This window comes from Buceros rhinoceros, unplaced genomic scaffold, assembly GCF_000710305.1.
Source record: "Buceros rhinoceros silvestris isolate BGI_N320 unplaced genomic scaffold, ASM71030v1 scaffold3565, whole genome shotgun sequence".
NCBI lineage: Eukaryota > Metazoa > Chordata > Aves > Bucerotiformes > Bucerotidae > Buceros > Buceros rhinoceros.
In genome coordinates this window covers 71970-97000 of record NW_010413270.1, presented here as the reverse complement: position 1 = coordinate 97000, position 25031 = coordinate 71970, and the positions used below count along the sequence as shown (strand labels likewise).

The window sequence follows — 25031 nt, the reverse complement described above, 5'->3', positions numbered from 1 at the left end:
ATTTTAATAACTTTTGAAATTAAGTTACAAGCTGCCAAAAAAAAAAAAAAAGGGCAAATAAAACAAATCGGTTTTGTCTGACTGCCTGAGGAAAGGAGCTTAAACAGTGCTTCCTCTGCTCAGAGAAAGTGTGGGGCTTTGTATGAGGGAATCTTTTCTGGTGTTTCATAATCAGTTTCTGAGTCACAATACCGCACACTGACTTTGCTATCTAATTCCCCTCTCTAAAATTGCATCTACAGTAAATAAAAGATGCAAAGATGCCATAAACTCTGTTTGTGTCAATTAATTTCTTTCTCACCAAGGAACTAATCCCACCCTGGAGTCCAGACCTTGCTGAGAACTCAGGAGCTGTGGCAGTATCACTCTGTAGTGCCATGATAGGCCAGGTAAGGAAATCTGTGCTCATAATTCAGTTTCCTGAACACAAGCATATACTCATGCCGTAATGAGTACATTTTCAGTGTTTATGTGAAATAAATGGTGTTAGGTAATGGAAGTAAAATGAAGTCAATTTTTATTGTATTGAGCAACTCTTCTGGCCACATATGGAAGTTAAAAACAGAAGGGAAGACACATCATAGCAGAGATCATCACGCCGGTTCAAAATAAGTAAATAAAACATCATTAAATTATCAGTTTTAATGAGTGAGGAACATTAACTTGAAACTGGAGTTGACTGGCTGTTTTGCACATTGAATAAATTTTGATGGAGGAGACATGATCACAAACCTCAGCTTATGCTTTTCTAAGAAGTGGCGCCGCTTATACAGTTACTCTATTCCTTTTCCTTTATCATCACATGTAGTATCAGATGCTGACTTTACATTTTTCTTTAGTAAACTCCTCCCTCCTTTTATATCACAACCTCAGGGAAAAGTAGTGATCTATATAATTATATTGTACTGTGCTTAAAGGGACTTGCTGAGTCAGGATTACTTTTTAGCGAATCAACAGGTTGCTGGCTTTGGTGCGAAGACTGCCTGGCAATTTCTGACCCTTCCGCACCTCCCTCTCGCTGCTCTGCCACAGCTCATGACCTCCTCAGTTTTTCTGCTACATCTGTCTGTGGAGCTGCATTGCAAACTGGATCTCTTGTACTAGTTTAAAGTATATTCCCATTCCCTCCTCCTTTCTTTCTGAGGTTTGCTTTTAAGCCAGACCTGGCTTACGGTGCAGTCACACAGAGTGGTACCAGCAGGGGAAGGGAGTGGGGAGGGCAGGCTCGCTTCTTAAACGGGCTTTGTCATCATAGGCAGTAAGCGGCGATGTCATGATAAATACTACAGGACTCTTCACATTCAGTGTTCTTGTAAAACTTGTATCTAACCAATTTCAATCAGCTGGCTTGTACACACTGAGAATTAACTTGTACAGGGCATTTGTAGTGGCTGCTGCTACCCCACGAAAGCCAGCAAGTGGCAATACAGTGGAGGGTACCTGTGGAAGGCCTCTGGGTACTTCCCCGTGGCCGGTTTTGCATTGCCTTATTAAACAGAATTAGGGCAGCATTCTTTTTTTCTCTTTTATAGGCAAGGGAACTGAAATATTCAGTGATGTGATGTGGCAAAGGCCAAAGAATAAACATCACTCTTGGGAATAAAAGTCAAGACAAGATGAATGCGAAAACTTGTTCTGTAGTTTGTTTCCTACCAGCCTGTGCTCGAAATAATGCGGCTCTCATAATGAATTTTTTTTTTTTTTTGCCAGACGTTATTAGTCAGGAATGCTTTTTCCTTAAATAAATGCTCAAGAAGGTAACATAGTAAACCCGTTACATTTAAAAGCACACTGCTCTGTACTAGAGCTATATGCCATTTCCAGAATCTCTTAAAGAAATGGTATATCTTGTTTTGCTAAAGTATTCATTTTTCACAAGGGATTTGTTATTTGCTGGGGTATCTCTGTGTGGGTCAAGTCAGACATATGAATTTCATTTTCAAAAGAAGTTTTTCTTCCAGACAGTGACTCATTCCTTCAACAAATAGCCATACCCAGGAATGTAAGTGAAATGGCTAGTACTGAATAAAAGCACTGGGGAAGAACATTTCGCCTTTAGTGTATGGCAAGTGTTGGATGAATACTAAAATACCTTTAAACCAGCCAGCAGAGTCAGGCTGTGGCTTTCCTAAGTGGTTGTAACTTGTCTCTGGATGTAAGCAACACAAACAGGCTTGGTTATCACAGTATTAGCACCTAGGGATGGTTTTTTTCAATTGCGTAATATTTTCCCCAGATTTGGCCTTAGTATAAGATATAGGAAATAGGCTTTGGCTGTAGAAACACAGATGACTGAAGAAAATGAGGTTTTACCTGATATTTTCAAAAGTTCAGAGTGGGCATCGCATTTAGGAGTCTAAGTCCCTTTGAAGTGAGTAAGTGTCAGATATCAACAACTCTTTTTCAGATCTGTATTCTAGATGCGTGCTTCTCTAGGCATTTATAAATAACTCAAAAAGAACATATTTGGAACTGCAGCCAACGCACCTTTGAAAAACATAAGTCAACACATTGAGCCTGCTGTAATACCAGCTGCTTCTTCACCTGATCCCAATCCAAACCAGGGCCCCAGAATTGAATGTACAGACAAACTGGAAATCTGTGCAGTTCAGTGCTGTCCACACCGAAGGCTTTGACCTTGGTATAGAAGGGTGACAGGGACAGCAGGGTTGTTGCATCCTTGACCAGAGTGTATTGGGTAGTAAAAATGTAAATTCAGCAAACCTTATATGTTCATAATTAATGTTCTAGCATGCTTTTGAAGCACTCCGGTAGGCAAGACCGTCACTTCTTTTTGGGTGTGAGACAAAGTGATGCCAGGTCTGTGGACACAGTTTTGAATGTTGATGGTTGTGACCACATAATATGCAGGAGTGTGAGGGCAAGATGGCTCAGTCAGGGCAGTGCAGGCAGGGAGAGTGGGCAATAGGACTAATCCGGGGAGAAGTCCCTGCAATGTAGTACATGGCTTGGCATCAGGGCAGAGCAAGAGCCCTCCCACTGTGACCCCACAGTGCCAGAGGGGGATGCTCCCTAGAAACAGCTACAGCCTAACCCACCCCAAATCTGTTTGATGTGTATCCACTGAGTAGTACACTAAAAAATGCCTCCCGTAGTTTTCTGATCTGACATAACAGATCTATTATAGCATAACAAATTTATGCCACCACTTTGCTAAATCCTACACTTTGGAGCTGTCATAATTGTACTAGGAATGTATCCTTGACTGTCCTATATTAGCCTGAAATATCAGTGCTCTTCATGTCTTTAATGTAAACTTTTAAAAGACTCATGCAGAACCTTAGGCTTGTATGTCAGATTAAGTAGCACATCCTCAAAAATATGTTATCTGTCATGATAAACTTATCTGTTTTCCAGAATAAATAAAAGCAGTGCAGTTAGAAGAAACACATTCTCAGCTGACATAAATAACTTTTCAGAATCACAACTTACATCAGCCAAGGATCTGCTTCTTAAAAGCAGATGCTTAAAATTCTAGACACTTTCCAAGCAACAAATTGCTGTAGGCCATAACTGTCACACATTTTGTGAAGTAATTGTGATATGGGAAATGAAACCACTTTAATTTCTTCTTTGATTGGCAATGTGAAAAAAGAAAATGAAAAAAACCTAAAGAACTAGAAACTCCACAGAGTCTTCTATTTGGAGATCTTATTAATAGAACACTAAATGCTCAGCTGAATTAAAGCTGATGACAAGTAGCATTTTATTATACATTATACTTGGTAGCAGATAGAAGGAAATAACATCGTCCTCTAAGACCCTGCTAACTTGCGGAGAGTAAAGAGCTGATCCTTACACTAAAATATCCTTAACAAGAATGGAAACCAAAAAATCATATTAACATTGCAGCCTTTTATTAATTATCTCCTGTAGGACTCCCGTTCTTGGCAGGCCCCGGCCGTCCCGTGCCCGGGTCTGTGATGTCCGGAGGTAGAGCAGCGACTCTTTCATGGGCACCCCCTTGCCGTGAGGAAAGAGCTTGCGTGCCCTTGTGAGGTTGAGAGCTGTGCTGGTGGTGGCATGTGCCTCCGGTGGGGTCTCCCAAGCCTGAAGGGTCAGACAAAGTGTGTCCACGGGCAGGATGGGCTCACTAGCCTTCGGGCAGCCATCCTAGGAGAAGGACAACTCTGACTCCAAACCCAGGCAGATGGAGCTCGTTTAGCCTTGTAAGGCTCATCCATCATCTGAGAGAAGGACACTCTAACCAAACCTACAACCCGAGGACTTCGCTGTCACTGTCCAAGCTTGCTAGGCCCTGGCAGATGAACCTCAGGTGTAAAGGGTGGAGCCAGTTCCGCGCACGCTGCGCCTCACCTAAAAATTCCACTGCGCAGCCCCGAAGGGTGCACTCATCGCTTGCAGTGAGCGTGGGAAAAGCCCTTCCCGGATCTTCATTCGCGAAGCCAAGCCATGATGATGATGATTAATTATAAGCTGGATTAGGAGAACAAATGCTTTATTTCAGTTTCTTTTTCAAAGAAAGATGGAGTGAAATCCTACCTAAATCAAATCAATGGCAAAATTCGTAGAAACAGAAATCACAGGTTAGTAATTTAGAAGAGTAAAGGATCCTTTGACATCTCTCTTTTTCAGTGTCTACAAAAAAAAGCAGCATTTCCAGAGATGATCACTGGACTGTTTATGGTTTTTACTTCTCACTTTTTGCATATAAGCAGAATTCTCAAAGTTTTAAAAAAGAATTGTGAGAAACAATTAAAAGCAGAACATTGCCTCTGTTGGTCTCATTCGTGTGATTCTCTTGTAATAGATCATTGCATATCTGCTGGTAGATGGAAATGTATTGCTTAATATCATAGGGATCATCTGAGAATTATAAGAATGCTGTCTGGAGCTGACTTTTTTCTTTGTCAGTTTAAGCCCCCACAAAGGCTTGCAAAATTATTCACCTAGAGGCCTCTCTGAGGGGGACTCATTTCTAATGCCCATCTTCTTTTCATAGACTCAATCTTCCCCTTTCCTGAGACAAGGTCTCAGCCTCCTTGCCTGCTCAGATACTTTTCCAGTTGTATATGCTCAGCATTCATGCCCCAAGAGTACCATTTTCCTGGCTCTACATCTGCAGTTATTCTGAACCTTTTCCTTTGACTTCCGGACTGCTTGGATTTCCATGGATGCTCATCTATTTTTGGTAAGCTCCTCCTTCCACAGCCCAATGTTCTGCTCAGGGCTCTGCCCTCCCTGGTCTCTGTGCCCTGCAAGGCTTTATTTTCCCAGTCCCAGCTGTTTCCCCACCACAGTAATTCCCATATGCAAATTTTCATGTAACTCGTTATGACCTTCCCCTGGTTCTTCTGCTCTGCTTCTTCATCCCTTCACCTTATCTTTCAACCACCTCTGCCCCCTTTTCATTCCTAGGGTTAGCTCTTCGAGACATACCTTGCTATTTTACCCTCTCAGGCTCTTGTATCTGGCTTTCGGAGAGGCTTCCAGCTCACCAGATTCCCTGGCTCAGCATTATTTTCCAAAGTAATTCTTTATTCACTCTGCAGCTGTCCATCCCCAATTCTTCCCAACACCTCCTTCTAATCTAGACTCACCAGGAGCAATTTTTATCCAATGCTAGTCTACCAGATCCCATGCCTTTGTTGAACATCTTTCTCTCTGTCTCTAATCAAAGTATGGCACTTGTTTTATTTCAATTTTTAATTTCAACCAGTGGGTCCTTGGCGGGAGGGCAGCTGAGGGCACAGGAGAGACAAACTCTTTGCTCTGAAATATGACCTTTATCTTGGGTCATCAGGTGGGAGAAGTTCATCACAAGAATAGTGTAATTTGCTTTTAGTAGCCCTAAGCTGTACCGTGATGTACCGTGTACTGTCTGGTCAACTGGGAGTGTGGAGCTCAGCTAGTGCTGACAGTCTTCAGAGCTTTTAGTTGCAAAACTGTAACATACAGTTTTTTCAGATCTTGCCTGAATTTGGAAGAGTTGGCATCAAAAGGCTAAAAGTCATATACCTGGTACAGAAACCTCTCCTGCTAAATTGAAGTCAGCTTTCAAAGCACTGAAGCAGCAGAAAAAGACTTTTTATCACTGACGGCAGCCTATTTCCCCTAGCCTGTTTTGTGAAATTAGCTGGTGGTTTCATCTGGTATTTTCATAAAAATAAAAATTAAATTAAATCAGGCCAAGGAAACCCTGTAACTGGAAAATTTAATTTGGAATAACTGAAGTTTGACAGTGCTGTATGTGAAATCAGGATCTAATAATGGGAAATATGCATAATCGTATGTGATAATACAATCCCTGCTGATATAAGTAACAGCTTTAAAAAAGTATGAAATATGTCCTAAGTAGTTGAGGATAAATTATGAACTGAGGTACATCTCTGGAAGTCATCTGATTCTTCCAGTCAGCTAATGGCTGAATTTAGTTCTTTGCATATAGAAAAACTTCTACTTTTTAAAACTTGCTGCAGGCAGAGATTATAAATTCTCTTTCTAGTGCCAGACATGCCCACAGTAATTGCAGAATCTGACCTCATGTGCGAGAGACACTGTAACAATTTGCATACTAATTTTTTTATTGCACCTAAGCCTCATGGTTGAACAAGAAGATAGCCATTCGTGTATCTAAATCCTTCTATCGATATGCATGTATTCAGGGGGCAGGAGGGAGCTGCTTCCTGGGTTGTATTCAAGAGAAGAGGTTGAGCCTAATGGCAGTGATGACATGACTGTATCTTAATGGGAACACACCACTGGCAAAACATTCCAATTAACAGGGGATGTACTGAGCTGAAATAAATGGTTTTAAGCGATGATCAGCCTGGTGTGAAATTATAAACTCCATTGTTAGTATCAAATGCCTAATTACAGCTCTGATGCAGAATAACACTAAATTTTTTAAATCTGTGGGACTAAACTGAAAATGCTTTCAGCCTTTTGCAAAATCCTCCAGGGAAAGATGAAGAGTGTGCAGATTTAGCTTACATTTTTTATTTAATTGGTGCATTATTTCAGTGCAAAGTATTATGTAGTATTTCTTTTCTCTTTCTCCAGTCCTTTTTTAAGAGTTTCCACAGTGTGTCCTAATTAGGAGACCCATACTGTATACTCTCAAAAGAATTAAGGATTTCAGTTAAGTGGCATCTTCTACTATGGAAAAAAGAAAGCACAATTTAATGGGACCAGGCTATAATAATAATAGTAACCAGGCTATTCAGGGAAAAACTGAGAAATAGACACAAGTTTTGTGTAATTCATTTAGGTGGTGGCCTTTTCTTTACACTTTTCTAACACTGTATAGTACTAAATTCTCTTAAGGTTATTCATACTTCTGTGTAAAGCAATCCACACACATTTTAAGGCTTTTTCTTCCTTTTGCCCTGCAGGTTTCATATTGAGCAAGCAAATGGTAAAAGCAGTTAAAAGCAGGCTTGAGTCTGTTCTCCCCATTGATGGATTTTAAAATTAAAGCTCTTTGAAACTTCCATGCCCGTCAGTGCAGCCCAGGAGCACTAAACCACAACTGTCTGGTTCCACATGCTAATAGACCGAGTCTTGAAAAAAGGATATCAATTTTCCCAGCCTTGCTTAGAGGGCCCAACCAATGCTGAATGGAGGAAAATAAATCAGATTTTTCTTTTTAGTGGTGTATATGAAATAGTAAAGGCTGAAGATGCTTTGGAGTTCCTGTTCTATTTTACTTATAATTTCTCACGTGTACCTTGAAAACTGAAAATGCCCCTAAATAAATTAGTCTCTTTCTTTGCAACAGATTCCAGGTGAAGTAGAAAAGGTGTGATGTTTCTGTAATTGTACACTGTCCAGAAAGTGTATTATTCACTGAAACTTGATATCCTGCAGAAGATAAGAATTCGAAGAATAGATTCACTGAAGTTAATAGAACAAGCAATGTAGCCATATTATTCACTCGTGTTTTGCAACATACTTTAAATAGTGTAATCAAATGTACAGATGGCCATATTAGACATATCTGATAAAGCTCACAAGCTTATCAAAATCCTAAAAGCTCATTTTCTTGAAATCTGTCTCCTTGAATATTTTAGTAAAAATCTTAAATTCGTATATGTTTATTTACCTCCTTGTACTTTTGTAAAAAGCACATTAGCTTACTTCATATGTGGATATTATAGCTCTCATAGCTCTGGTGAAAGATGACAGAATTGTCTGGTTGGAAGAGACCTTTAAGATCATCTAGTTCAACCGTAAAAGAAATCAAGGAGTGCTTGTGTGGAGATGCTGAGGATTGAACCTGGGACCTTACACATGCAAAGCATGCACTTTACCGCTGAGCTACCTCCCCTGCTACTAATTTTATTTTGCTAGCCTTTATGGGGGCTTATATTGACAAAGAAAAAAGTCAGCTCCAGTCTGGAGATTATCTAGTCCAGCTGCCTGCATAATGAAGGCAAGTTGCTTAGGGACAAACTATTTTGAAATTTTTCAAGGGAGGAACCCCACAGCCTCTTTGGGAAACCTCTTCCAGCATTTGAACACCTTCAGGATGGCAACAGCCACCTTTGCTGTGAGAGCACATGGACACCTGCTTGTCCACCAGGATCTGTGAGGCCCTTCCTGCAACTGTCAGGGTGTACAGTTGTTGTACCAAGCATAGTATTTCCTTAAAGAAAATCACCAAGTTGTGCTATTAGATGTGTTGCTTTTGTGACGATTTCCTTTTCTTTCATTCACATTTGATTTCAGTGCTGGTTCTTCGACTCTAAGCCTCAAAAGCATTTTTGATGTCAAATTTCATTTTTGCCTAATATATTTCTGAAGGTGCCTGTAGAGAACTTTGCAAAATGAAATAAACCAGACACCTATTTGGTTTGAAAAGCACCCAGCAGGTAATGTCATGCACTGGAGACATACTACAGCGCATGTTTAGTAATGGGAATGTACAGCCTTAAAGGTCTGGACAAACCAATCAAGAACTACTGAAATCTCCCTTTTTTCAGACATGCAGTTTCAAAATGACATTCAGCAGCAAGAGAATAATTTTTCATAAAATATTTATGAGGTGCTAGACTTAGAAATCTGAACTGGGAATGTTTATCCAGTAAGTTTTCAGTTCAAACATGTGCTAATGGACTGTGCCAAGGGCAATATACCTCTGTTATGTCAAGCCTAGGCATCTTCGAGTCATTGCTTTTGTTGTCATCGATAATCATGTATATGTTGTTTGAGCAATGGTTTTATGTCAAATATGCTGATACTACTCTGACAACATAGTAATAATTAATCGATACCTTGAGTGCCCAGGCTGTTTGTCTGTACAAGCATGTGTTACTAGCATATGGCATCTGTGATGGGAGGGACCTTTTCCTTAACTTTACCGGCTTCTGATGAATCTCATTCAGAGCCCACTGACTCTGTAGAATAACTAGTAGAGCTGAAGGCTCGGAGAGTTTTGGATTAAAGGCATTTGAAATGGAATTGAATAATCTGTAAAATAAGTGTTTCTCTCCTGTAAAAGTAATTGAAATTCAATAAAGTACAAAATATGCATTATCACTGTTCTAGCTCTTTTAAGAAAACTGGTTTTATCAATTTGTAACTACTTAAATGAGTAATTTAAGGTGTTTTAAGGGTTCACGTATTTGGTGTTTCAGTTGTTTCTTTCAGTTGAAACAAGGCAGTTATTACGGAAACAAAGACACTGCAAGATTTGAGTTGCTATTAGCTTTGGGAGCAAATGCATTATTAGGGAAACAAAAAACCCCTGAGGTATTGAACTATAAAGTAGAATAAGATCCTTATTAATTAACAAATCCTGGGTAAAAGCTAATTTTGTGCTGTAAGTGTGTGAAATAGGAACCGTTCTGGCAGAAACATGAAAAAAAGGAAAGTTAATGGAGCTGTCATTTCAATATTCAGTAATATTATGTAGAATATGCAATTTCCCAGATGTAATTCCTGCATGAACAGTTACAACCAAGTGAAAGGCTTACTGACACCAACTTGCTTTTCCTGTCACACTGTAACTGCAAAATGTATACACTTCTAGAAATAGCAGAGCAATTGGGAAAATAGAGCTGCTCTCAACATCAGTTATGGGGGCAATATGTGGCATAGTCCTCCTGGCACCCCCTCAGCTATTTGCACAATTATTTTCTTGGCCATCTCATGGACTTGCGTGATAATGCAAGGGGCAAACAGGCGTATGTGCATAAAGGAGGGATCAAAGCCTCTCAGTCTGGGAGAGCCTGATGTCCTGAGGGTTGACAAGTGTTGCCAGGTTTTGCTTTCCAGACTCTTGGAGATAGTGGAAAGAGAATTAAAGAGATCAGGAATTAAGACATCTCAGTTCATCTCTCCTGTAGATAACTTACTTTTGACCGTTAGTGACCCAGCAGTGTTCAAAATCAGGAAAGAGGTGCATAACTGAGATCAGCTCAAACTGGGCAAATAGCTCAAAATACAGGCATGGTGCCCAGTGAGCTGGAGAGCCCAAGCTAACCTGTAGGTTGATTTCACTGGAGTATTTCTTAAAACATGCCCACACGCACACAGAAACACAGTTAAAGGAATGATTCAGTTATAGATACACCTCTTTAACTAATAAAAGTACTTAATCAATCATCAGTCGTAGAACATCCCAGTTTGGAAGGATCCTCGAGAAACGAGCTGGTCCAAAATTTCGTGTGAAAGGAAGCCTAGGTGAATTTGTCTAGGCTATGGCATTTTAAAGACCTCTGTGGAAAAGGACTCTGCCGTGGCCCTGCAAAGGCTGTTAACAGTAAATGGTTGTTCCCACTGTAAAAAATGTCTTTCTTACATTGAGGTGAAATGTCTCCCGGTACAACTTGTACCCGTTGCCCCTTGTCTTCTTCATGTGACTGCTTGTGGAGAGAGAGTCCTTTCTGTAGGTGTCCTTTAAGTAGAGGAATACTGTGATGAGGTTCTCCTGAGCCTTCTCCAGGGAGAAGAGATATCTACATCTTTCAGTCAAGGAAAACAAAAAAGGAAAGTAAAGAGCTATATTTTCATGGGGTGTTTTAAAAACTGTTGAGGGTATGCAATCAGGCTCAGCCCTCAATCTGTATTGTGTGACCTCTACACCATTTGCACACTGCATAAGTTTTTTTTTGCACATTACAGAGCATGTGTGAGTACTGCTGAAATGCATGCTTGTTTGTGGGTGTTTGATGTGGCTAGGAGAAGGTGTTCCTCACTAAGCCTGTAGGCCTGACTCGCACGTAGAAACAACGCATGCAGAAAATACAGACTGGAAGTAATGCACTGGGTGAGTCAAGTCCATGTCTTTTCTCTGAAGAAAACTTTGTCTAGAGATCAAAATCAATATTAATTAATGGAAGGCACCAAATAAATACTTGCATGGGCCTTACAGTTTTTTATATCTTTCCAAAGTGCCGCGAAAAGCCTGCTTATCTAACCAGCCTTGGCTCGTGTTTTCACTGGAAAAAGTTTGCCAGCCTTGATAATAGGGAAAACTTCAAAGGCTGTGATAAATGAAATGAATAATTTGTCCGGAGGAAGTCTGCCTAAATTGGTCACGTTATCTAAATGCGTCAAATGAAATGTTAAGATCTCCCTCTCTTTTTCTCCAGGAATAATTAGATTTGCACATCTCTCTAAATTGCTAGTCTTTTCAGCAAAATGTAAGCGCATTTACTTTTCATTACCTGAATGCCTGACATGGTAAATGTTTGAAAAAAAGTAGCCAAAGCTATATGGGAGGGTTCAGGCAGTCTTATTCCACATTTTCCTACTGGTAGCCCACCTGATGTGAAGATGATCAGCAGGTCATGTGAGACTAGCTTAGTTCTGCATCCCTAATTTAGATATGCTGGACTGGATGAGATGAAAGGGTCTAAGATTCTTTGTAAATCATTCAAAGGTAAGTTGGAAGGCTTCATTACTCATACATGAGTTCTTCTAAAGCACCATCATTTCTGCATTTGGCATTTTGGAGAAAGAGGTTACAGGAAAATGGCACTTTAAAATTATTTTGATTTATCTTAAGTTTCTAAGTTTTTAAAGAAGGGTTGGGTTATAACTATCACTTGCTGTTCTTACAGAAAAGGGACTGTGAATTCAGATCGTTTATTCTTTGACATTTCTTTTTTTCTTAATTTATGAGCACTATAAGATTCTAGTATACACAGTACTTAAAAATCACTTTGGTTTTCTATGCATTAAATGCTCTCTTTTCTGATGCCAGATTTACCAAATTTATTAATGCAAATTTGAATGTTCAATGTTAAGGCCAAAGTCAAACATCTTGCCCTAATTTTATTAGTAAAATATTCAAAGATTCTTCCTTTAGAACATGTGAATCTCTTATTAATTGTTCCAGTTCTTTTCTGCAGAGAATGTGTAGATCTTTCCTTAATGTTCTGTCTTTCAGCTGAGAACCTGAAATGATTCCGACTCAGAAGCCACGGTACAAAATAATGTGTTAGAAATTGAAACAGTGATTCATAAGTCTGGGCTTACGCGTCACAAGGTTGAAATCTTATAGGTGCACACATCTGAGCTTCTATTTAAACTTTTTTTCTAAAAAAAATTCTTTGATTTCATATGATGTGATCTATTGCCTTGCCAAACTACAGCAGATTTTTTATTTTTTAATGGTATGTTTTACATGTCTTGAAAGAGCAGGTTGCTGTGGTGCTACTCGGAAGGTATTGTCACAATCCACTGATTCTTACTGACTTCCTACTGAAGTTTTACCTTGGATATGTTTTCAAGCTGTGTGTAAGCTGAAGCAAAAAATAGAAAATAACATTTGGAATACAATGAATGGACCTCGAGTATTGATGAAGTAGAATTGGCTTGAGATAGATTTATGGTTTGGCATGTGGTAAGTGGTTTATTATCAAAGGAACATAGTAAAAATAAACTACAAAACTACTTACAAACATGATTTCTTGAGATAAAATTTGCTACTTTGAAGTATCCTCATGAAATTGTTCATATTAGTATGAGCAATTCAATAGTTCATATTAATTGATGAGTTCATATTAGTAAAATTAAACACAACTCTGATTATCTGCAATGCTGAAATAAGTGAAATATGCAAGTCTGCTGTGGCCTCCACATGGGACATTTGGGTTTGGCTTGTTTGTTTTAACCATTCCATATATATTGCCAAAGGCTGTTAAATAATAATCTGCCCTTGAATTATTGACTCCTCAGATTATAGTTGGATTAACATTTAATTGATTACTGTGTATTAATCTCAGTGAATGTGCATTCCAAGAGGCATTGAAATCAGTATCTTGGCAGAGAAGGAAATAAATTATTTCTTTGGGTGCTCCGCTGGCTGTAGCACACACCCCTCACCCCCTGAGCGTTTTCTTGAGCATCCAAGTTACTTTCAGACCTTCCACCCAGAAACTCTTGGCACTGTGCACTGCCAGCAAAGCAAGAGCCAGCAACTGGGTTCAACTCAGGTTCATAAAATCTATCAGAAGGTGAGGAATGCATTGTAGCAGCAGTTGGGCAAGTCACAGCATGACCAAAGAAAAAGAGGCAAGATACAAATATGTTTGGAAGGTAAGAGCGGTGAGAGAGATCAGGATGTCTGGGAATGGAGTTGGGTCCACTGATGAGGTAAGGGGAGGAATAGATTTTAGTGTTGTACAATAAATGAGAGAGGACAATACTTCTGCTTGATGATGATTTCCTTGGTCTGCTTTTCTTTCATTTATCAGTTGCAAATACAAGGCAAAAAATGAAGTGCTGGTTTTGTGGTGGTTATTTTTCCAGTGGATATTTAAATTATACTCAGACCTGAAACAGATTTTCCAACCAAAAGCTCCTACTTCTTGCTGGTTGTTAGTTTGGTTTGGTTATTGTCTTTTTTTGTTTGTTTGGGTTTTCTGGGGGGTTTTTTGGTTTTTTGTTTGTTTTTTGTTCTTTGGGGGGCTGTGTTGGTGAATTTGAAATCTGGAGTTGATCTGGAGTTGATCTCTGATGAAGTATTGCCAATAAGGATTAGACAGGTCAGAACAGAAACTTCACCTGAGTGTGACAGTAATACGAAACCAAATCAGATTTCAAATTATGATCTGTACCTTGCAATTTATACTCACTATTCAGTTTAAACTTAGCTCATTGCCATCACATTGTTTTAATAATTCCCTAAGTATGTAAATATAGTAGGATTATTTAACATTATTCTCTGGTTCCATCCATAGCAACTTGTAAACTCAAAGATTTAAATGTAATAACAACTCTGGCTGAAATCTGAATCAAGTGTTAATTATTTCTCTAATTCTTAAATTCAAGATCTGGTGCTTGGTCAAAAGTTGTGTACAGCAAAATACTGCTAAATTATATTATCAGGGCAGATTGACAAGTATTTTTGACGAATGTTTAAGCCTTCTTTTCAAAAAAGTGCTTAAGCCCTTGTCTAAACTTTAAAACTCTGAGTAACTCAGGTTCACCACGTCAAACTTCTTTCAGGGCATATACTCAATATAGCAGAGGGGTTTAGTATACTGAATAGGAAGAGAAAATTTAGACTTCTGTCTCTACCAAGCCCCAACAGTGGGCAACAAGGCCTTGAGCATGTGCATGAATGAGCTTTAACTGGGGAGATGCCACCTTTTTTGAATTGAGAGTACCCTCTTGCAGCTGGAGCCACCATTGGCTTCAGTGGCACAAAACCAGAGCGCTCCAGTGTGGAAGACTTAGCTCCTGGTGTACTACCTGGAAAAATCTTGGAGAGTTTATGAACACAAAATAATACCATTATTGTAAGTGGTGCTTTGTTTAGTATGATTCACCTTAAGTCAGAGCTGAGTCTTTCTAGTTGACTGATTGGTTGGCACTTGCCTCCTGCGCCATGCCACCAGACAGTGGTATTGGCATTTTCCAGAAGAGGTGCTGTGCTTTGAATTCACTTGGGCTTACCAAAGGTGCCTGTGTGGTTCCTAATATGCCATCAGAGCAACAGCTGGAAATATATTTTGTTCGCAGATACACCTGTTTCCTCTCCATGGAGAAACTGCACAGGAAGTTACTCCAATCTCTTGAATAAGAATTGCTGGTGTCTGTTTAACCCAACTGCTAGATGCTGCACTGGTAGCACTTAAGGCAGTGTGCCCTGGGTGTCCCAGTCCTTCCAGTGTGCCAGGAGACGGACTTCCAGCTTCATTCTCCAGATGTACAATTAATATCCTCAGGAGGGCAATCTACAGTCCTTCAAAGCGCTTTTTGCCATACTAAGAAGCATGAATGCAGTGGGTGCAGCTGCCTCCAATGACAGCTTTGTTACAGGCCAGCAGAATGAGCTGAATTAGGTTTGCGTCAAATTCACCTGTCTGCTACCTAACATGGACCAAATCGCCATGTTGACCTTCTCTACTCCTTGCCTATCTAGCAGTCCTTTCTAACCTGCCAGTTTTGCAAAATACTGAATTGGTTTTTATACATACCTGGTTAGATAAGACAGAATTTTTCAACGACAAAATGCATTAATATGTACTGACTGATTTAAACCAGATTTTTTTCCTTAATACAATATCTTAAATAAAATACAAACTTTCACAAATGTTCAGGCAGATATCTGTAGAAGCCAGGATTTTAATAACACTGCATAAATTGTGGTTCTTTAGATGAGCTTTTTGCTTTCTCTTCGTATAAATGTCTGTCATTACTTATGTGCAAAACTCAGAACTTCAGTTTTGGAATGAATGCTTTCCAGAACTTGCTCGTGCAAGATTAGATTAGGCATCTCGTGATCAGGGGCTCTTGTTGAACTCCTGCATTTAAGTATATTCCATGTCCTGGGAGGTTGGAAGTGGATGCAGGCAGGATGCTGCAGGACAGCTGTGCAACAGTTCAAGTTTTCCCTAACCCCCTTCATTGCACTGGGGAAAAGTCCATGGGGAAAAGAATGAGTTTAGGACCCTCTAGCTCTGCACAATAAGTCTTTAATGACACACTTTAAATGCAGGGTGTCTGGTATTTGTTGTGCTCTTTATTTTTAACACTTCAGCTCCCAGTTTAAATACTGTGTTGAAGAAAAGAAAAAATCAAATATATTGGGGCCTGAAATGTATCTACAGTTTTGCAAACCTTCATTAACTCATGTATCAGTCCAAGACTGGTTTTGGTTTTTTAATTTAGCCAAATGCTTAATCTAGTCTTTTTTGATACTTGATTCTTGATTACTATTCTGGCCCTTCTTTGATTAATGAATCATCAGAAATAGTGCTGAATCAACAGTCCCCAAATCCCAGCCAAGCTGACATTTGGATATCTTCTAACAGTTTAACTGAAATGGGAATCTCTTAAAAAATTGCTTGTCATATATAGTCAATTTTGTCAATGTCTAAACTGGGACAAAGTTCTTATAACATGTTTGAATGCCTTCATAAAACAGATTGCTTTCTCAGTTTTTTTTAAAAAATGTTTCTTTCTTTTGGCTTTTTTAATGTTAATTTCACATTATAATATTGAAAATAACTAAGCAGTGTCAGTTCCATTGGTCTGTGTTCTTGGTACACGTGGTCCGTGTTAGAGGCAGAGTAGTTTTTAGGTGTATATATATTGTTTCTTTCCCAAACCTAATACTGCACATCAAAGGAAAACATTTGCTATAGTGTACTATGTATATAGCTCTGAGTTTGTCCTTCTGTCTCAGAGGCCCGAGTTGTGAAATTTCTCTTATGCTCTGAGGAAGGGAGAAGAAGCAGTGAAGGAAGACTAAAGTCTATTGCAGCAAAGCAACTCACAAAGCAGATTCATGTAGTTAAGTCAGAGCTGTGGCTGCAAGAGGCAAGCGCCCATGGTATATTTGAGGGCATGGCTTTGCATCAAAGTGACAGTGCCATTGCAGGTTTTCCCTAGAATGTTGTCTTCTCAATTAATAAAAATTTTATGTGGTCAAGAATCTGAAATACCTGCATTTCCTTTAATTTCCACAATGTCCAGTTTTAAATAAGGGTTAATAAATAAGCGACATTCCTATGAAATATGGAAGTAGGTCCAACTTAGTTAACATAATTTAAGTTATAGTGCTTTCAAATGCAAGTATTTGTATTGCAGTTTTAATAAGAGTAGTCCTGGCCGATTAATTAACAGTGCACTATCTCCTGGGTCTTTGTGATACACTGTAATCATTGGAGGTAAAAACTGTAGTCCCCAGGAGTGTATCAATATCATGGATGTTATTTCTCTTCACATAAAAATGTGGACTGCAGTTGTCAGGCTCTGCACATTTGAGACTTGAGGTCAATCATTCCTATCAAACACAAATGTTACCATTCCCTTGCTGGAGAAATGCAGGGTTGAGCATGTGAATCCTACGGAAGAGTAGTCATCTGTTTCAGGACAAGAACATAGAATAAAAATTAGCTTAAGTTTTTCCATGTGCACCTGGCATGTCCATTTAAATAAAAAACCACCAAAGGAAATATAAAATTCACATACACCCAAAACCTGGCTCAAAACCATGCTTGATATTCTGGCAGCTCTTCTGGAATTGATTGGCAACTTTTTAATAGGTTGGGCACAAGTCCTGGAGGCAGCGGGCCTAGTTCATAGGGTATGTCACCACAACGAGGTGGAAGCGTAACTGGAGCACATATGAGCATAACTTCTTCAAGTTAGGAGGAGAAACAGTTGCAGTGAAGAGGTGGTTGCATGGACTTTATTAGCGGCAGGGTGTATATTTATAATCTCTAGCCAGCCTGATCTGCCGTGTCAACGCCACTCTGGTAGTCTTTCTAGCTTGAGTAAGTTTGGATAAGATCACACTTCTGCCTTGTGGTGGTTTATTCCTCATCTCTGTTTTACTGCAGTGTAACTGTGGCTTTTGATTACATGCTTTAACCAACCAAATCTGAAAATGTAGAATCTCTGTTTCAGTTTGACCATTTGTAGAGAGGTGATGAGAGAGTGGCTGTGGCTCTCATGAAACCTAGATAATTAACAAACCTGGTTTCTACTGTGCAGGGCTCTGATAAGCCCAGAAGATACTCCAGAGTTGTTTTCTTCTTTAAACCAGGAGATAGCCTCAAAATATACCTTACTCTTGTCAGTTCTACACCAGGAGCAAAGGAAATGAAGACTACTGTCAGTGTTTGCTGCCCAAAAGCTTTGATTATGATCAATTTGATGTAAATGGTGATGAAGACTGTTGTTACAAAGTACTGTCCCATAGCGTGTGAGTCTGCAGTCTCCGTGGACAGATTCTCAAAGCCTTCCAGTAAGCAGTGAGTGGCTAATACAAATGAGTTCTTCTATTTACCAATGGCAGGAAGGAGAATATTTTTAATGAGAAAAAGTCAGTGGCTTAACTTGCAGTTTTCCTTGTAGCTGATAGCTGTATATTTTATTTTGTGGCCCTTTGGAAAAATGCCTGTGTGAAGTTGATCTTGGGGAATGTTGTTTTCTCTGCTGTGACGTAAGGCAGGAGCACACAACTCAGCACTTTTCTTCTCTAGAAGCTTACATTAATTTATTTTGACAGCATTTCCAACCCATGTAGTAGCTTAGGACTATCTGTTTGTGCTACCTTCCTATTTTAGACAAGCAATGCTTTGCGTGAGACAGTTAATTTGGCAAAGGGCATGGGTTCACATTTGGTTTTCATAGACTGATAGATTTAAAGGCCAGAAGAGACCATTATCATCATCTAGTCTGACCCCCCAGGTCAATCAAGGCACAAGCCTCACGCAATCATTACTGCAACAAGAGCATGCCTTCAGCGTGAGCTAGACAGCAGCTTAAAAAAGGCATCCAGTCCTGAGTTGTCTTCCTCTGATTTTTAGCATTAATTTTTCCAACTTCAGACTCCAGTCCCTGGATCGTATAATTTTATAGGCATGCAAAGTCAAAACGAAACATCATCCACAACTGTCCTTTTCAATTACATGTCTGTGATTTCACTCTACTTGGATTTATCCCAAGATTGTAGGAATATTTATGTTGTATAGTTGTCAGACCATACTAAATGGAGAGTAAGCATTCTTTTCATTTTACACTGAATGATGTAAAAACAGTTGCAAAGCACGCAGGCAATGCAGAGATCTTGGTCTAAGTCTGCACTGGTAAATCAGGATGCATTCAGCCTGGCTTTTGCTTTTTCAGAGCTGTTTGCATCCAGTGAGTTAACATGCATGAAGCCCCTTCACAAAGCAAATGCACAGCCCTTCTTTTAAAACCAACACTTGCATTTCTAAGATCAGTTTTTAATAGACAGATAGCAATGAAAATCAGCAAGTGATAAAACAGATAAGGAAAGGCAGGTGCAAATGTTAAGGAAATTATGATTTACCTAGAACATTTCCAAAAATACAGTTGTAGTTTGGTTCTCCTGGGAGAATGGCAGTAGACGATTAAGGGGGAGGAGGGAAGATACTTTGAATAAGCTTACTCTGCCAATCATTTTCACATGTGCTTATCATGTGAGAGCACACTTTCTCCAAACTTAAAAGCTGGCTATAGTCCACTATCCCAGGAGTTCTAGTCTACAGCACTGGATCATTTTTTCAGGACACTCAGAACTCCAAATTTGGCACTAAAGTTTGACACAACCTGGGAAGTTTCAGTTTTGGGTGTGAAATGGGTTCGCAAGACTTTGGAAGGTCTGTGAGCAAACTTCTGCTTCTGCCCTTTCTGTCTCCCCCTATACAGACTAAAGCAAGAGAGCAGGGCTTGGCCTCTGCTTCTGGTACCTACTATCACGTGGTAGCCAAAGTGGCACCATGGTCAGTGTGGGAATAGAATAGGGGAAAGAACTAGAGGAAGATACTACCAAGGAAAAATCCAGGTAAACAGAAGAATTAATCAAGGTTTATGACATTTAAAACTTTCAAGTCAGGTCAGTTTTAAGAACTATCATTTGGAACTTGCATTGGCATTAATTTCAGAAAAAGCTGCTAGGTTCTTGCTATCTTGTAAAGCATTAATGTTATCTGATATTCTTCAACAAAAGTTAAACAAAATTATGGTAATTCTTGACTTAAAAAGACCCCAATCTCTTGCATCTTTCTGCACAGAAACAAACTTTCAAGTTTCAAACTTTCCAGTTTGAAAATGACACATTTCAAGGAGCGAGAGCACAGGAACTTATTAACTCCAAATTTTGTATGGCAACACAACTGTTTAGTAGTTATCCTGCATTCTCATTGTTGGGAAATGAAGAGGTCATCAGGAGTATGAAAACATAATAGTATATGTGGGTTTATGTTTATATTCTCTGGATAGGAAGTTTATTCCAAAATTTTGTTCTTGATCCCGGATTTGAAGATATCCTGGCTGTAATAATCTGTATGTAGACTATGGGTAAATAAATTTCTGTTTCAGAGAAAAATACTTACCTTTCATGTATTAATGGCCGTAGTTGAAAACACTTTCCATTTTTAAAAAATCAATGCAGTGCTCCATGACAGCTTTGAGAACATTTTTTCTTCGTGGTATGTGTAAGTCCCAACTGTTACCATTTATTATGTCCAATAATACATTTTAAATTAGGCATTCTCAATCAAGAATATGCATTTTTCATTTTAAACATTTTCATATAAAATATTAGAATATGTACAAAATGATTATATGACCAATAAGAAGGCATATAAATATAATTTCAAGAGTATTTGCGTATTTGGATCCCCTTAAGAAAATGGTTTTTAAAGACAAAGGTTATCTGATACTGTAACTACATATGGTGTTTTGACTTGGCATGTGAGTCCCAAGCTCGACAAAGGGACAACTAACAGCACAGCAAACATGCCTTTGCAATTAAGTGATTGTTCAGAGTACAGCTTATGGAAATATAAGATACAGCTCAAAGTGTTCAGTAAAGACTGCCCATTCTTGTTACTCTTTGTTTTAAAGGGCTATAAAATAAATGCGGTGTAGAAGGTTTTTTTACGGCCAGAGCTTGTGATACACGATACACACAGCTGTGTTGGGAAGAAAATGCCAGAATTACGTACTTCAAATACCCATCACGCTTCTTGGAAGGGTTATATACGTAAAGCCATCAAAATCCTGTTCTGTCTTTAATGAAAGAGGACTGACTGCTCGTCGGGTGTTTACAGCATCAGCCCTGGTAAATGCCAATGTGCGTATGGGTCAGCAATGAAATACTGCCAGCTTCATTTGTTTGTAGCCATATGCAAGAAGGAGTAAGGAGACTGCAGAAAGGGAGGGAAAGAAGCAAAGTCTGTTAAAAAGGCGTGAAATAGGCAGGGAGAAACAGCACCAGAAAACACGCACATGCACACTAAATGCATGTGGGAGTAGGGGAAAGGATGAGGGAAGTCAGGTGAATTGATGGTGGCTGAAGGGACTTAAGCAATGGAATAGATACATGGGGGGTGGGGATGTCACAATGTGAAGAAAAGAAGTCCGTTAATGAAAGATGAGGAGGGATGAAATTAATGAGAGCTCTGCAGAGACTCTACAGCCCTTGTGGGGAGAGAAGCACAGGGCCCAATTCTGGTGTTCTTGTTCAGTACTTCTCAGATACCGGGGACTGCTCGGAGGACAAAGTACAATTAAAAGGCAGGGACTGACAGTCTGTCAGGAATACTAAGCAAGAGAGGAGTCTCACGCACTTACATAGGTGAATAACTATGAGGAACAGCTTGTCATGTCAGCAGCCTCTGGGTTTTTCAAAAGGAAATATATGTCCCTGAAGTTACTGAAATAAATGAGTAGTTAGAGCTGGGACGCTCTTTAAGGGCTTGCTTCTTTCATTCATTGTTCTTTTTTATGCCCTCAAGTTATACTTACAGGGCTTTTTTGTCTCTGTGAAAATGTTGCATTTTATGCAAAAAAGAAGGACTTTTTTCATGTCCATGTGCTTCCAGAAGATGGAATTTAATATAGAACAGCAGCTACCTTGAGATGTGTATTAGAAAGTAAGGCGCTGGTAGCTGCAAGTTCCATGGCAGGGTCCTGGTCCTGGTCCTCCCAGGGACCAGGGAGGAGGTCACAGGTGTCACAGACCTCATGTGCTAGAATTTCCTTCCTATGGATTGGAGGGGGAGAAGGGAGGCTGAAACATTTATTGCTAGATCTCAGTCTCACGTGCAATTTTGCTGTGGACAGTATGCAGCCTCAGCTCTGGAAGTTGGAAAGCACTCTGATCTCCCACAGTGGCAGATATTTATTGCAGCCAGTTGATAAACGGACACAAGCCACAAGATCTCTTTTAAGAACCGTTAGTCAAGGCATGATCCATGAGTAGATATGTCATTCTTATGCGTAGAAAGGGTTTTTTTCTTTAGAATTATTATCCCAAGCACTGCGAATCCCAAGAAGAATATGCTGCCCCATCTACTGGATCCTTACAAGTACAGTCCCAAAGGAGAACATGCTTGGAGACCTCCGTTAGGAGCGGGCCTTTAAATTCAGATGTTAGACTGAGAGCAGGAAATAAGGAGTCAAAAAGTGTCCTTAGCCAAAATACACTACTTCTTTTGGTGAAATGTTTTTAGCTTCCCTGCTCTTCTCCTTGCTCGTTCTCTTTCTCCCTAAAACTAATTGCTTAATCTAGTTTTCAGTAGGTCTCTATTTTCCAGAACTTGCAGTTATCTACTTTCTTGTCTTGCCATACTTGATGCATAGTCAAAACATCTAATGGAGCATATCAAAATGAAAGACTTACGGTCGTACCTGTGTAACTACAACATTCAGATCCTGAAAGTATATCCATTTTTCAGCTGTTCTCCTAAATATTAAATTCTTCAAAATGCTTATGTGTTCTTTTCTTTTTGACAGCAAAATTTGGAGAGTAACCTCACCAACCTTATTAAGAGGAACACTGAACTGGAAACTCTTTTGGCAAAACTCATTCAGACCTGTCAACATGTAGAAGTGAGTACTGACCTCCATTTGAAATACTTGTAAACTTCATTACATTCTCTTCTAGCACTCAGGAAACAAAGTTTATAAAAAAACATGCCAACAAGCTCAGAACTAAATTCGAACAGTGGTGAACTGATTTGGAGCTTTTTCACTTATAAATGATACTCTCAACACAGATGACCTCCTTTACATTCTTAACTATCCTCTTTTAATTATGATACGTTTTCATGGCCGCCACCACTGCTATTCTTGAGCACATTATTCACTATCTGTAACATATTTATCTTTTGGGATCCTTTGTGAGGCAAAGTATTATTTACAGGTGGAAAACTAAGCAAATAAATAGTAACACCCAGATCCACAACGATATTTGGGTTTCTGTTGGCCACTGAATTTTTTTCATCAGAATTAAGTATCTAAATGCATGCATAAACTCAAAAGTCATACAGGAAATATATTTATCTTCAGAAGAAGATGCTTATAGGCCTTTGAGTTGCCTCAGTTACATATTCCACTTTGAGTATCTTGGAAAATCGTTACCAGGGATGAATTTGAATCCATATTTCCATTAAATCTAGGTGTGGCCCCTTGGAGGCTGCTGATCTGCATGCAAATTAAATAACGATAATACTATATAACTAATACTGTCATGGGAGCTGCCACAGGAAGAGATCAGAGCCCGTATTAGATATTTTTTTTAGCAAAACATTTCTTTTTACTTTTTGCCACGCTGTAAGACTTTTTCAGGTCCTTATAGTACATTCAGGTCAACAAAGCCAAACCCCCTATGAACAAAAAGCTTCGGTATCATAGAAAGTCTTGCAAAAAGTTAACGTGAGTTTTTGCTTTCTGCCAGCAAATAGTATAAAAACATCCCCGTGACATCAAAACTTCATCACTAGTGCTTTTCTCATTGTCGGTCTCAGCCGTGAGTCCCAGGTGATGCACCAGATGCAAAATATTTTTACCCCTCCTCCAGGTAAATTGTGCGTGAGAAAAACTGTAAGACTAGGAAAGGCTCAACATGCAGAGGTATATGTGCTCGTGGACAGATACACTGCATTCACGGAGGTACACCAAGTTCATCATTGGTAGCGCTATCAGGTTTCCTAAGTTCTAAACTCAATTTAAAACACCATGGGAAGGTTAACGGGGTATGAATCAGAGGAGCTGGCACAAGATAAATAGAAAAATAGAATGCTTTGGGACTGTCAAAGGTCATCTAGCCCAACCTCTGTGCAGTGAGCAAGCACATCTTCAACTAGATCAGGTCGCTTCAACAACATCAGGTCCAGCCTGACCTTGAATGTTTCCAGGAATGGGGCTCTAAATACTGTTGATTTAGAGTGGAACAAGCTTTAGACCTCAATCACAGAGAAAAGGTATTTTCAGTTGAATAGCTAATTACTAGTCAGTTTAGCAGGGAAAACTTATTTTCCTTGTGAAAAACGGTTGGGTTTTTGTTTGCATTACAATGCTATCATCTGGATTCTGCATGGAACCATTTCACTTCTGACTGCTTTGTAATTCCTGCAGCACCCTCATTTATTTAGAGACAAGTACACGGTATGTTCCTAGCAGACAGGCAACATTAAATAATAACAGTGTTGTGTAGAAAAAGTTATTCCACTCTGAGTGTGGTTGTCTATATATGTGGAAGGAAATGAGGTTTCTTCACCACTGTTACCTGAGGAATAGTCCTAGGAAACATGAGAGAGGAAGGCCTTAACCCAGAGCTTCTGTAACATGGATATAACTTAAGAGAAATTTAGCTGTGACATAAACTGCTGTAACAGTCATCTGCCAGCTCTGCAGAAAGGGACTTTGTTTTTAGAGAAGCCTCTTTTTCTTCCTTATAAACTCCCTTGCAAGTTCTCTGTAGGGCTTCTTTTCTGTCTTTTTCAGACTAAAATTCAGTGACCTAATTAAGCCCAATAGCAACTTTTGCTTGTGAATAGACTCAAAGCTGCATCCCGAAAATTTGTCATCCGTTTCACTACCTGTTGACTGTGGTAACGGCACACGCTGCAGAAAAAAAGAAAATAAAATCACCCAAAAAACCCCAAAGCAACCAAAACAAACAAACAAACAAACAAAAAAGAAAACAAAAAATACCCAAGACTGTTCTCCCAAAGAAATCATCTTATCCATTTTTCTATCCGCTCCACCTCTGTGGAGCCTCACTGACTTCTTGCAGCTCAGTAAAACCGTGAAAGTCTCTCCACAGT

The 25031-nt window shown here is 39.4% G+C and overlaps 1 protein-coding gene across 2 annotated transcripts in view; it reads left to right on the top strand.

Moving 5' to 3' along the window:
• LOC104493889 (E3 ubiquitin-protein ligase Midline-1) overlaps positions 1-25031 on the top strand; it is a 96331-nt gene that overhangs the window by 30802 nt on the left and 40498 nt on the right. For both annotated transcript variants that reach the window (XM_010136652.1, XM_010136653.1), the window contains exon 2: positions 22717-22812. In XM_010136652.1, the coding sequence (XP_010134954.1) occupies positions 22717-22812 (96 nt within the window). The remainder of the gene's footprint in view (positions 1-22716; positions 22813-25031) is intronic.